At 43.0% G+C, this 13,975-nt stretch overlaps 2 protein-coding genes across 3 annotated transcripts in view; both read left to right on the top strand.

The window, feature by feature from the left end:
* The window catches only part of LOC309559445 (class I histocompatibility antigen, F10 alpha chain-like), a 587,461-nt gene extending 578,148 nt beyond the window's left edge, over positions 1–9,313 (top strand). Inside the window, exons 6-7 of one of the 2 annotated variants that reach the window (XM_082262708.1) lie at positions 7,086–7,115; positions 9,015–9,313. In XM_082262708.1, the coding sequence (XP_082118834.1) occupies positions 7,086–7,115; positions 9,015–9,055 (71 nt within the window). In that variant the 3' untranslated portion in view covers positions 9,056–9,313. The remainder of the gene's footprint in view (positions 1–7,085; positions 7,116–9,014) is intronic. The other variant, XM_082262709.1, reaches the window with a different exon arrangement.
* Positions 1–13,975, top strand: part of LOC309559454 (major histocompatibility complex class I-related gene protein-like) — a 300,974-nt gene that overhangs the window by 97,058 nt on the left and 189,941 nt on the right. The gene's annotated exons all lie outside the window — the stretch shown is intronic.

Genomic DNA, 13,975 nt, shown 5'->3' on the forward strand with positions numbered 1-13,975 from the left:
AGTGCCCATCAGTGCAGCCTATCAGTGCCTGTCAATGCATCCTCATCAGTGTTGTATCACAATGACGTGATAGTTTTTTAGGGTTTTTATTCGATATGTGCAAAGAGAGATCACACAAAAACAAAGTACTCAGAAGTATATAATTTATTAAAGATAATGACAGATAAAGAAAATATTACACATTATAGCAATGATACTTAAAGAGGTTGTAAACCTCAGAAATTAAAAAAAAAAAAAACACCTGAAAGACAAACACATAATGAGCTAGTATGCATCATGCATTTTGAAATACTTACCTTAGAACGAAGCCCGCAGAGCCGACCGAGCACCTCTCTCATGGTAGACATGTTCGGTCGCCCTTCTTCCGGGTTTTCGGCATCCGGCCATCTGATTGGCTGGAGCCGCGATGATGTTACTCCTGCGCATGCCGACGGTAACGGCATAGGGCTCTGAAGGAACGGCACGAGCGGCCGTTCCTTTAGAGCGCACGCGCCAGTGATGTCACTGGCTGCATGCAAAGTAAATCTCTCGTGAACGGTACATGTTTAGGAGATATTTACAGTACCTATAGTTAAGTCTTATCATAGGCTTACCTATAGGTACAAGTTGCAGTGGAGGGTTTACTTCCTCTTTAACTAAAGATGCTCTTTTGCCATAGAGTACCCCCATAAAAGCATGGCCAGGTAATCAGACCAGACGCATGCATGTTGTATGATGCAGCTCTGGAGACGAGACTAAATGTTCCAAGAGATAACTATAGTAAATAGACTTTGTGTAAGAAAATGGTCACCCCCAGTGAAGCAAAATTACCTTCTAAGGAAAATTGCACATTCCTGAAGGAGAGGGGGCTGGTTTGTCCATATAGGCAGTTTACAATCACATTGCTGTCACATAAGTCTGCTAAAAGTTACCAAAATAACCAAGACATTAGAAGCTTTATTAGATATTTGTGAGGCAACAAGACAACTTATAATAGGGAAATCTAAAATAGGCCATTTCCCTTTTAATCAGCGCACATCAGTAAAGGAGAAAAGCTACTTATACAATTTTGTAAATAACTAAAACTTTTTTCTCTTTCGTTCCTTGACTGATACAGCTCCAGATCTTCTTGACCGATGGCTTATACTGCCCCCTACAGGAGTAGGACACTAGGCAGGAAAAATCTTTACCACGCCTATGGGGCAGTCCCAGGGGATATACTCCCACTTGCTGCTATAGGCACTCAGTTTTGTTGCAAGCAGTGTCAGAAGAAATATAACCCAACTCAATAGAGGGGTGGGTGCTGTGTCTGTCAATGAACATCAGGATTTTACGGTAAGACAAAAATCCAATTTCTCTATCGTACATCATGGGACACAGAGCAAGTAATGACTATCCGGGTTATACGCTACCGTTGGGTAGAGATATGGCGGTTTTCGGTAATGTGATATATCGCAGTATCGTATACACACAGTATTGTTATTGTGATCATTTTTAATATACCGTATTTCTCTGCTCTCCAAGTCTGCGGGGCTGCCCCCGCGGTGTCAAGACTCCCAGCTCAGCTGTCCTTTACTAGAATGGAGCCGCTACTTCCTGTATAGGGCCGACTCATAGGCGGAATGATATCAGATGCACTCCACCTGTGACGAGAGGAACCATACACAGGAAGCAGCGGCTTCGCTCTATACTGCAGCCACATGCTTCCTCCCGGGCTCAGCCACAGACAGACACAGTGCCTACTACAAGCAAATCTCTGCAAGTACCTAGCCATCAAGCAGTGTCTGGCCTACCTGGTGATGACTGATGCTGGCGCTCAGCTCCGATCCGATGGCCTGGTCATTAAGGGGGCAAATCCTTGCGGTCCAGAAATGGTTAAACCTGCAGGAAGACCCGTGTTTTTATCTATAAATTACTTTATTATTGCTTTAGGCCTGGTTCACATGTATGCGGGTTGGCAGCCCACTGATTCTAATGGGCTTGGGCTGCTATGCCTGCGTTTTCAGCTGAAAAAAGGTGCATGCAGAATTTCGAAAAAAATGCAGTGGACGTGAAATCCATCCTGCTTTTGCACCATGCGACTTGCCTGCAGTTCCTGCACACGCAAACTGTGTTTTTTATATGCTGGGCCCACGTATATAAAAACACAGAAAGCTTGCCAGAGCAGGAACTGCAGGTAAGTCGCATGGTGCACAAGCAGGATGGATTTCAAGGCCACTGCATTTTTTTAAATGCTGCATGCACCTTTTTTTTCTGCAGAAAACGAGGGCATAGCTGCCCATTTAAATCAATAAGCTGCTTGATGCCTGTGCAAATGTATGCGGGTTGGCGGCCACATGTGAACCAGACCTAAAGCAATAGTAGTTTATAAATAAAAACATTGGTCCTCCTGCGGGTTTAACCACTTCTGAACCGCAAGGATTTGCCCCCTTAACCTTCTTAGCGGTATTCCCGAGCGTGGCTCGGGGTTAAATTTCAGAGCCAAAAGCGGTAACCCCGAGTCACACTCGGGGTACCGCCAGAAGCATTGCTGGATCCTGTAAGCAGGGTTACTTACCTTGTCCCTGGGATCCAGTGATGTGTCCTGGCTGTGTCTGGCGGCGGTTCTTCCTCCCGATCCTCTCCGTGCCCCGGCTTCTGTCTCCTGCGACGTGACGTTCGCAGGGGGGTGGAACCTGCGACAAATTCAAATGTAAAACACAACAAACACACTGATACAATTCAAAATAAAAAAATCACATTAGTTTGCCCCCCCAGTGCCCTTTCCTGCAGTTTTACTGTACTTGTGTGTATATGTATGTATATACAGTGGGTACGGAAAGTATTCAGACCCCCCTTAAATTTTTCACTCTTTGATATATTGCAGCCATTTGCTAAAATCATTTAAGTTCATTCTTCTTCCTCATGAATGTACACATAGCACCCCATACTGACAGAAAAACACAGAATTGTTGACATTGTTGCAGATTTATTAAAAAAGAAAAACTGAAATATCACATGGTCCTAAGTATTCAGACCCTTTGCTCAGTATTTAGTAGAAGCCCCCTTTTGATCTAATACAGCCAGGAGTCTTTTTGGGAAAGATGCAACAAGTCTTTCACACCTGGATTTGGGGATCCTCTGCCATTCCTCCTTGCAGATCCTCTCCAGTTCTGTCAGGTTGGATGGTAAACGTTGGTGGACAGCCATTTTTAGGTCTCTCCAGAGATGCTCAATTGGGTTTAAGTCAGGGCTCTGGCTGGGCCATTCAAGAACAGTCACGGAGTTGTTGTGAAGCCACTCCTTCGTTATTTTAGCTGTGTGCTTAGGGTCATTGTCTTGTTGGAAGGTAAACCTTCGGCCCAGTCTGAGGTCCAGAGCACTCTGGAGAAGGTTTTTGTCCAGGATATCCCTTTACTTGGCCGCATTCATCTTTCCCTCGATTGCAACCAGTCGTCCTGTCCCTGCAGCTGAAAAACACCCCCACAGCATGATGCTGCCACCACCATGCTTCACTGTTGGGACTGTATTGGACAGGTGATGAGCAGTCCCTGGTTTTCTCCACACATACCGCTTAGAATTAAGGCCAAAAAGTTCTATTTTGGTCTCATCAGACCAGAGAATCTTATTTCTCACCATCTTGGAGTCCTTCAGGTGTTTTTTAGCAAACTCCATGCGGGCTTTCATGTGTCTTACACTGAGGAGAGGCTTCCGTCGGGCCACTCTGCCATAAAGCCCCGACTGGTGGAGGGCTGCAGTGACGGTTGACTTTCTACAACTTTCTCCCATCTCCTGACTGCATCTCTGGAGCTCAGCCACAGTGATCTTTGGGTTCTTCTTTACCTCTCTCACCAAGGCTCTTCTCCCCCGATAGCTCAGTTTGGCCGGACGGCCAGCTCTAGGAAGGGTTCTGGTCGTCCCAAACGTCTTCCATTTGAGGATTATGGAGGCCACTGTGCTCTTAGGAACCTTAAGTGCAGCAGAAATCTTTTTGTAACCTTGGCCAGATCTGTGCCTTGCCACAATTCTGTCTCTGAGCTCTTCAGGCAGTTCCTTTGACCTCATGATTCTCATTTGCTCTGACATGCATTGTGATCTGGAAGGTCTTATATAGACAGGTGTGTGGCTTTCCTAATCAAGTCCAATCAGTATAATCAAACACAGCTGGACTCAAATGAAGGTGTAGAACCATCTCAAGGATGATCAGAAGAAATGGAAAGCACCCGAGTTAAATATATGAGTGTCACAGCAAAGGGTCTGAATACTTAGGACCATGTGATATTTCAGTTTTTCTTTTTTAATAAATCTGCAGCAATGTCAACAATTCTGTGTTTTTCTGTCAGTATGGGGTGCTATGTGTACATTCATGAGGAAGAAGAATGAACTTAAATGATTTTAGCAAATGGCTGCAATATAACAAAGAGTGAAAAATTTAAGGGGGTCTGAATACTTTCCGTACCCACTGTATATGTATATATATATATATATATATATATATATATATATATATATATATATATATATATATATATATAAAAATAAATGTATTCAGTTGGTTTGGGCTGCTCATTCACAAGAATTATATGCAAAATAATGGTACTGCTTTCAGCACCTAAAATCCGAAAGAATCATACCGCCAGGGAGGTTAATGACCAGGCCAGTGGATCTGAGATGAGCGCCGGGACCAGTCATCACCAGGTAGGCCAGACACTGCTTGATGGCTTATTTTAGGCCTGGTTCACAGAGTCTGTACTGACTGACTATATAATAATGTGCAAAAGTGATCCAAAGTCCTTAAATTCAGCAATGAAATTTGAAGTGAGGTAGAAAGGTAATAATTTAAAGCGGAGTTCCGGCCACAAAAAAAAAATTTTCAATGAAAATACCCCCGGACAGTCAGGGCTAGTACATTCCACAATTGCTAGCCTCTGATCTGTCCCGCTTCGCACTTACCTTTTAGAAGAAATACTTACCTTGAAAATTTCTTCTCCAGCGCTGCCATCTCGGATGTGGGCAGCTGAAGCCAGCGCGTCCTCTTCCGCGTCCTCTTCTCCCAGAATACGCCTGCACCGGCCCCGCTCGTCACTTCCGGTGCGCGTGTGTCATCACTCCACAGCTTCTGGGCATGCCCAGAAGCTGTTTAGCAGGGAATGAGGTGCCGCACCGGAAGTGACGAGCGGGGCCGGTTCAGGCGCATTGATTCCTGGGAGCGACGACGTTCAGCTCCCAGGATTTAATGCAAAGAGGAAGTGACGACGCAGGCTGTGGCCGCAGAGGGAGGAAGTGGAAGAAAGGGGAGTATATTTTTCTGCAATAACAAGGTAAGTAAAAAAAAAAAAAAAATTGTAATTATCCATTTCTTTTTCAGGTGACTAGAAGCAAGCGGATGGCCCAAAATCGACTATGTCGATTTTGTGGCCGGAATTCCGCTTTAAATTTAATAATTGATTACCGTATACCATGGCAAAACCTTAATTAATCGCAGCATGGAAATCTGATACTGTCCCATGCCTTCCTTTGGTGAATGGACACTGGCAACCAATAGACAGGAAGTTCCTCCCATACAGGAAGAACCTCCGTTTTTTCGCCAGTGTCTTGAAGGTGGTGGTCATGGCTGTTAAAGTTCTTCAATCCTAAGAATTATGTCCCAGCTTAGGGGTGTTCTGATCGGATCCATTTGAATGGCTAAGCGATAAAAGAATGGTACCCGAGCCTCGGCTAAGAAGACCCGAGGTTTTGCCTGTAATGTGACCCATCTGGTCGCTGGACCCTGATAAATGGAGCCCTGGTTATTTATTATCCCAAGGAGTTTGCCAGCAGGGTGCTCTACAGGTCCAAGGGTGTGGACCTCATTAAAAAGGGGGACCCGGTCCTTGAAGGTCCAATGACTAACAAAGCCCGCCGTGATGGGTAAAGTTTGGGTCTTCTAAGGATCCTGCGGTGGGACTGGTAAGTTTTTTTTTTTTTTTTTTTTTTTTTTTTTCCCCTCTCTTTTAAAAAAAAAAAAAGGTGTTGCTTGTGTATTTGTGTATATATATATCATCTTTACCTGAACTTCTCACTTGTCAGATTCTCAGTATTCCCTCATCCCTCTTTCAGAACCTGACAATGGCCGCCCACTTGGTATGATTATTGGCATTGCCTGTGCTGTTGTTGTCGCCATCATTGCAGTTGCTGTTGGTGTTGGAATCTGTTACAAGAGTAAGTGAAAACAGATTATTTATTTTTTATTTTTTTCTCAGATGTTACTTTCTACCACCGTATAAATAAAAGCACTAAAGAAAAAGTGGATTGCTTATGAAAGTGGCCAATGCTGTCCCCCCTAGAGGTTAAAAAAAAAAAAAGTAGCTCTAGGTCCAATACTCATCCCCTCCTCACCCCTCCCCCAATACTCATCCCCTCCTCAGTACTGCCCCCCCATGGATCTGCTTATGAGCAGAATTGCTATGGTGCTCTGTACTCCTATTGTGTTGGTGCAGGGAGAGACACTGATGTTGTCATATCCTGCTGAATATTCAAAGAGGAAGAAGACCCTGCACATCATATAATAATAATCATGTGACCGGCCTGAAGACTCATGCAAAAAGGTAAGTATAAAACAAAAAAGTCTGACATACAGGGGGGGCCTCAAGGGGTGGAGGGGGTCATCCTGGAGGAAGTTGGGTTTTTAGTACTTTTGCATCACAGACCTGGAACATACATGCTGTAACTGAAGATCAGAAAAGTGTCAAATTCCGCAACTGTATAACTGTTCTGGGTCACCAACTCGCATAGCACTGAAGCCAAAGCATCCGCAAGACAACCAGGGAGCATTTTCAAAAGGAGATTTCTGCAATGGCATCCTCCATTCTCTTATGACAATCCTTTTAATGCTTTAAGAACACCCATAGTGTAATTTACAAAATGTATGGATCAGTTCTTAAATGAATTAAATATTTGTACTAACTTTTTTTTCATAGCCATTTATGTTTAGATTTAGCTGGTTTAGGCCTTTTCTGATGGTTAATATCCCATGTACGTGACCTCCAGACTCGATATTCTGAAAGTTTGGATATTCACAATGATATATTGTGAGATTTTTTTTTTTAGTATTTTCCTGCCTCTAACACAAATTTTGTATATTTCAGAGAAGGGAAAAGGCTACAAGAGCACCAATAGTAAGTATCCCATCATGTCCTGTTCCTCTGTGTTATTATATATAGTGTGCGGTGTTTATAGAATATGTGAGGAGATGAGATGTCCTGTAGATATACTTATTCTATGATACAAGTCACTTTATTATCAGTGCCTACATTATATGATACAAATACCCTGCTCAAAAAAAATAAAGGAACACTTTGAAAACACATCAGATCTCATTGGGGAAAGATATCATGTTGGATATTTATACTGATATGGACTGGGCAATGTGTTAGGAACGAAAGGATGCCATATCGTTAGATGGAAATTAAAATTATCAACCTACAGAGGGCTGATTTCAAAGACACTCTGAAAATCAAAGTGAAAAAATGATGCAGCAGGCTAGTCCATTTTGCTGAAATTTCATTGCAATAACTCAGAATGGTCCTCAGTATTTTGTATGGCCCCCACGTGCTTGTATGCATGCCTGACAACATTGGGGCATTCTCCTAAGGAAACCAGGGATGGTGTTCTGGGATATTTCCTCCCAGATCTGGACCAGGAGACCACAGAGCTCCTGAACAGACTGAGGTGCAATCTGTTGGCATCAAATGGATCGAAACATAATGTCCCAGAGGTGTTTTCTTTTGGATTCAGGTCAGGAGAGCATGGGGGGCATTCAATGGTATCAATTCCTTCATCCTCCAGGAACTTGCTGCATACTCTCGCCACATGAGGCCGGGCAGTGTCGTGCACCAGGAGGGACCCAGGACCCACTGAACCAGCGAAGAGTCTGATAATGGGTCCAAGGATTTCATCCCGATACCTAATGGCAGTTAGGGTGCCATTGTCTAGCCTGTAGAGGTCTGTGCATCCCTCCATAGATATGCCTCCCAGACCATCCCTCACCCACCACCAAACCCCGGTCATGTTGAACGATGTAACAGGCAGCATAACGTTCTCCACTGCTTCTCCAGACCCTTTCACGTTTGTAACGTGCTCAGTGGTGAACCTGCTCTCATCTGTGAAAAGTACAGGGCGCCAGTGGCGGACCTGCCAATTCTGGTGTTCAATGGCAAATGCCAATCGAGCTCCATGGTGCCTGGGCAGTGAGCACAGAGCCCACTGGAGGACGTTGGGCCCTCAGGCAACCCTCATTAAGTCTGTTTTGCTTGTTTGGTCAGAGACATTCACACCAGTGGCCTGCTGGAGGTCATTTTGTAGGACTCTGGTAGTGCTCATCCTGTTCCTCCTTGCACAAAGGAGCAGATACCGATCCCGCTGATGGGTTAAGGACCTTCTATGGCCCTGCCCAACTCTCCTAGAGTAACTGCCTCTCCCCTGAAACCTCCTCCATCCACTTGAGACTGTGCTAGGAGACAAAGAAAACCTTCTAGCAATGGCACCTATTGATGGGCTATCCTGTAGGCGTTGGACTGCCTGTGCAACCTCTATAAGGTCCAGGTATGGCCTCATGCTACCAGTAGTGACACTGACCCTTGCCAAATGCAAAACTAGTGAAAAACTGTCAGAAAAGATGAGTAGGGAAAGAAATGTTGGTGACTTCCACCTTTTTAAAATCATTCCTGTTTTGGAGGTTTTTCTCATTGTTGCCTATCTAGTGGTCACCTGTCGGATTAATTAACACCAAAGCAGCTGAAACTGATTACCAACCCCCTCTGCTACTTAACTGGCCAGATCAATATGCCAGGAGTTTAATTGACTTGATGCTATTACTCGGATTTAAAAAGTTTTCCTTTCATTTTTTTTTAGCAGTGTAGAAATAACGGAGGAGATCTCCATTATTGTTTCGCTGTACAGCCGGCTCTCTATAGTGAGTGTGTTAGGAGGATGTTCTCTCTCTGTACTTTCTAAACATGATATTCATCATTTACCCTGCTATCCATACAGACTGACTAATCCACTGTCTTTTGTAGCTTCACATGCCAATTCTGACTCCTCCAACCCGAGAGCCTAAATGTACACTATTATGTGAAAACATCACAAGAGGAAGAGGAGATACAGCTTTTTCCATTCAGATTTGGCCTATTTCGCTTGCTTCTGTCTGCTTTTATTAATACCATGTGATTTAAAGAGAACCTGTCATGTATTCTAATCCATTGGTTTATGAATGACATTAACTTGAATGTAATACTAGGGTGGTACACCGATTGTATGAAGATTGAGAGAGAAGTATTTTCCACATATTGATCAAATAAATCATCATGGCTGACAATGTGACTCCTATAAAGGACTGTGGTATAATAAATATTCATTTACAGATTTAACTGATTGGATCAGTGCTGTCTATACTTAAGACTTCTGAATAGTACCATCATCTTATTCAGTACTCCACTGCACCCAACTTCCCAGACTCTGTAGTATTATCTGAGTAATGATGGGGAGCATACATTGGACCCCTGTACATGTATGTACTTTAAAGTAAATTTGTGAGGATAAAATCATGGGAGATACGATTTCTGACCTTTTAAGTGTATAGACTCATTTCTATGTTCCTGATCTCATGAGCCAGTGACCTGGAACAGGCATGCTGTCAGAACTCTTTCTGTGTTCTTGTGACAGGTCAGGGAGTCGTGTGTAGTAATTCAAGGACCAGGATGATAATAATTCAAGGACCAGGATGACCGCCCCTGAACTTGCACTCCTAAAAAATGATCCGCAGTGGCAGCTCCCATATCTCCATCCTCACAGGGCCTGTTTATTACCAACCATGTATAGGGAGCGGCCTTTTCTTTATTATTGGGGACAGTTTCTCTGTACATTCGTCAGAGGAAGATTGATATCCTGATACACGGCTAATGAAGTAAAAAACACAGTGTGCCATATTCAGTGACAGGTTTTCTGTAGGAATAGGATTTATACAGCAATTATATTATACAACATAATTCTGCTTTGCTAGCATTGCATTATTTTGATAAGGTTGTCATTTTTACTTATTTGCAGTAAGGTGAAGGGTCTTCATTTTTTTATTATATTTGTAATTGATAGTTTTATAGTTTGATTTGCTGTTGATTTGTAAAAAAAAAAATACATTCTACCATACCTACGTTTTAACATCTCATTTCATCATGAATACCGCTATCATATTCTGGGATTCACTGCTGGGCTTCTTCAGATGATTGATGAAATGGTATGCTAGATAGACAAATCTCTTCCAGCTGCCCATCTCATGTGTGTCAGAGGGTTTCTGGCAGGCTTCAAACATCTTTACAATGAATGGTGCTGTGATCTAAAAACAGCAAAGGTCAGATCTGCATTGGCTTTTCCTTTCCATTAATTCAGAGCAGTCCATCACTGTGCAGACCAATATCCAGAATCCACTGACCTTCTCAGTGTGTATATGAGACCTCCAGACATCATAGAGATGAATAAAGATTGTCAAAAATGCTGAGCACTGAGCTGTGTTTGCCTTAGGACCTGTGTCATCAGGCATTGGGCTTGCGTTGATGGCATCAGTTTGAGACACGTGTGAGGTCATACTGAATTCACTGACCGATGCTTTGGATCTGCAGTGGACCTTCTGACCTGCTTTAAGCAGGTTTTGCATACCCATAGATTTGTATGAGAACAAAAGCTATCTACAGAGGACCCACCACTGTTCATCATCTGTCTGAAAAAGCCTTTACAGTCCAAAACCCACGTGGTATGGACCCACTGATGTTATAATATCAAAGCCGGCATATTATAAATGAGTGAACTCAGACTATTGTAGAGGTATATGAGAAGAAATCATTGATGACTTGAATCTGGATGGAAGATAGTATGTTTTATCTATTTTAATGTTGCTTAAAAGAAAGAAAATGTATTGTTAATGTATGTATATTCCACATACAAGCCACAAATAAACTGATTGTGTAGTGCAATGCCTGCACTGCAGTGTTTTGTGCTGCCATTTGTTTTGAACACTCTGCACAGTAGAGGACAATGCACTGCAGCACATTACAATGCACATATGGGGTGTGTTGCAAATTTGTTCTTAAAAAAAAAAAAAAAAAAAAAGCGCATATCCATCTTTTTTTGTCAAACTGCACTACCAGTACTTTCAAAATAAATGGGCTGTCTCTTAGGGCAGTGGACCATAATGCCGTGTAATATGTTGCGTTAACATAATCTGTAAAGTGAATAGTTTACAAAAAAATGTTTTTTCTCAGAAATTCTATTGGCTCTGTCTGTCCTCCCAGCTGCAGGACGCTTAGCATTAGCTCTGCGTTCTTGGTAGTCTAAAAAACAAAAAAATTATATTCCCTATTAACTTCACATAAGTTGGGTGATTCCGTCAACTGGAATCCACCCAATGGTAATGTATCAGATTATGGTGGTCTAATTCCCCAGTTTTATTCAATATATATGATATAGCACTTGAAAGAAAAATCATTGTCCTAATCACCAGAGACCTGCAATGATCAGATACAGATATGAGGCACGTGAGAAAGAACAAATGGCATGTTAGTAATGACTGTATTTACCCTGTGGACATTAAGTCAATAAATTATAGAATCTTGGGATGTAACTATGTTTTTAAGATTTAAATTATCAATAAAATTGGCTTACCCCTTTGAGGTGACTGTTTTACTCTTTTCGAGTCTTTATCGGAGTCTATGATGATTGTGTATATAAAACCTAAAAATAAACTTCTCTTCTTTTTTTTTAATCCCTTTTGGGTAGTGAAAGTGTTTTGTAATATATGTTGTATAATTATTTAACTTACGGGTGCAAAAAATACCTGTTGATTCTGTTAGAAATCCAATAAGCTGATAACTTTCTGTGCTCTCTGACTGTTTTGCATTGTTATTAGTTACATTGTTTCCATTAATCTCTGAGGACTACAACCCCCATGTTATGGAGAAAAGGAAAGGGAGATGTTTCTTTAGTCCTAACATACATTCTGTCCTAGAGTGACCAAGCTGTCCCTGCTTCGATACAAAGGTAAGCAGTGTCACAATAGGACAGGGAAGTGTTACTGGCAGTAATCACCAGGTGAAAATAAAGGCAGAAAAAAGAAAACTCCACCACATCTGAGGACTGATAAGCTGGATATGTAGCACCCTCCTAGCATAGGATGCTAGGTATTTTTAGTTTTTGGTTCCTTCTGTAATCAAGGGAGCAGTGATTGTTTGTTTTGGTATGTTCAGGTTTTTACAGGCTGGGTGTTTGCTTGCTTCCCCCTGCCTCTGGAAGAAGTTTCCAGAGCTTAGGGAGGGAGAATTAAAATAACCTGCCTAAATATTTATCATGCTTCAGCCAATCCCTGGAGAGTAGTGTCCAGAAAGGGGCTGGACAGGGGATAAATAGTTTGAAACACTGGAGAGCTGGTTCTCTCTCCCCTTGAGGGTTCAACCCCTTCATTAGGAAGCTCATGGACTGTAAAGCTGTTCATGAGGCCTCAGTTAAAATAGGGCTAAGGGCCTGGATGAATCTTGCTAGAAGCTGATTGCAGGACTTCACCACAAGGAGTCTGATCTGGAGAAGGACTCTCACTCACTGGACTGTGTACGGAGAAAGGTGGAAGCTGACCTGGGGACTAGTAGTGGGTAAAGACTCTAAACTGATCCCTATGATTGTGCAATATTCTGGATATTGCATTGGCTACCAGTAGTTATGCCAGGGCTCGACAAATCCCAGGCGCCTAGGCCGCTGTCCCCAGTGACTACCATGGGGGGGGGGGGCACAGTGGGGTGCAGCATTGCTGGAATAAAAAGTAGATTTGTATGGACGCGTCCGTGGATCTAAGCGGGTGGTGTGTAGGTCCCTGCACCTGGGCAGCACTTGAGAGAAGAAGCTGCTCTAGGAACAGTGAAAAAAAAAAAAGGCAAGGCGCATCTAAGTGCAGTAAGTTGGATATTTTATTGTGAAAAAAAGAATTAAAAACACTCACACTAAGCAAGCTGTGACAGATAAAACACAGAGCTGTAGTGATCCAGGATCTGTCCGGACTCTGCAGGGCCACTGCTCTAGTGTGTGGACATCCGGAGCTCTGCTTCCTGCGTGGGCGTTCTCTGAGCTGTGTTCGGCATCAGGTTCCTAGCAACAGAGAGTAGAGACGCGAACGGCCAGTATCCAGTGACGCGTGTGAATGGGAGGTTACATGTTTCGGAGCATGCGCGGCTCATTCGTCAGACCTCCACCCGCTGGAGATGGATGAACACTTTTATATGGGCTGCTACGATCATGAATGGGAGGGGCAGGTGCGATACGGCAAGGAAGGAGCTAATTAAATTGTTAGCATAATAGTCATATGCACCAGACGTGCAGACTTATACGTAAATTGCACGCAAGTGCTACAGGTTCAAAAACGTTAAAGAGGAAGTAAACCCTCCTCTGCAAGTTGTACCTATAGGTAAGCCTATGATAAGGCTTGCCTATAGGTACTGTAAATATCTCCTAAACATGTACCGTTTAGGAGATATTTACCTTACATGCAGCCAGTGACATCACTGGCGCATGCGCTCTGAAGGAACGGCCGCTCGTGCCGTTCCTTCAGAGCCCCGTGCCGTGACCGTCGGCTCCCGCGCACGGGAGTGACGTCACCGCGGCTCCAGCCAATCAGATGGCCGGATGCCGCGATCCTGGAAGACGGGCGACTGGACATGTCGCCCATCATAGAAGTAAGCGGGCGGCACGGCGGGGGGGAGCTCGTTCTAAGGTAAGTATTTCATAATGAGCTAGTATGCGATGCATACTAGCTGATTATGTGTTTCTCTTTCAGGGTGAAAAGAAAGAAAAAAAATGTGGGTTTACAACCTCTTTAAAAGCAGTAAAATTACACAAGAAATGCCAAAAAATAATAAAGACAAGAATGATATTTAAAAATATATAAAGAATGAAATAAATAAATAGAAATTAAAATAAAAGATAAATATAAATAATCAAAGGGATC

The sequence above is a fragment of the Pelophylax lessonae genome (assembly GCF_965119305.1).
Source record: "Pelophylax lessonae genome assembly, chromosome: 7".
Lineage (NCBI taxonomy): Eukaryota > Metazoa > Chordata > Amphibia > Anura > Ranidae > Pelophylax > Pelophylax lessonae.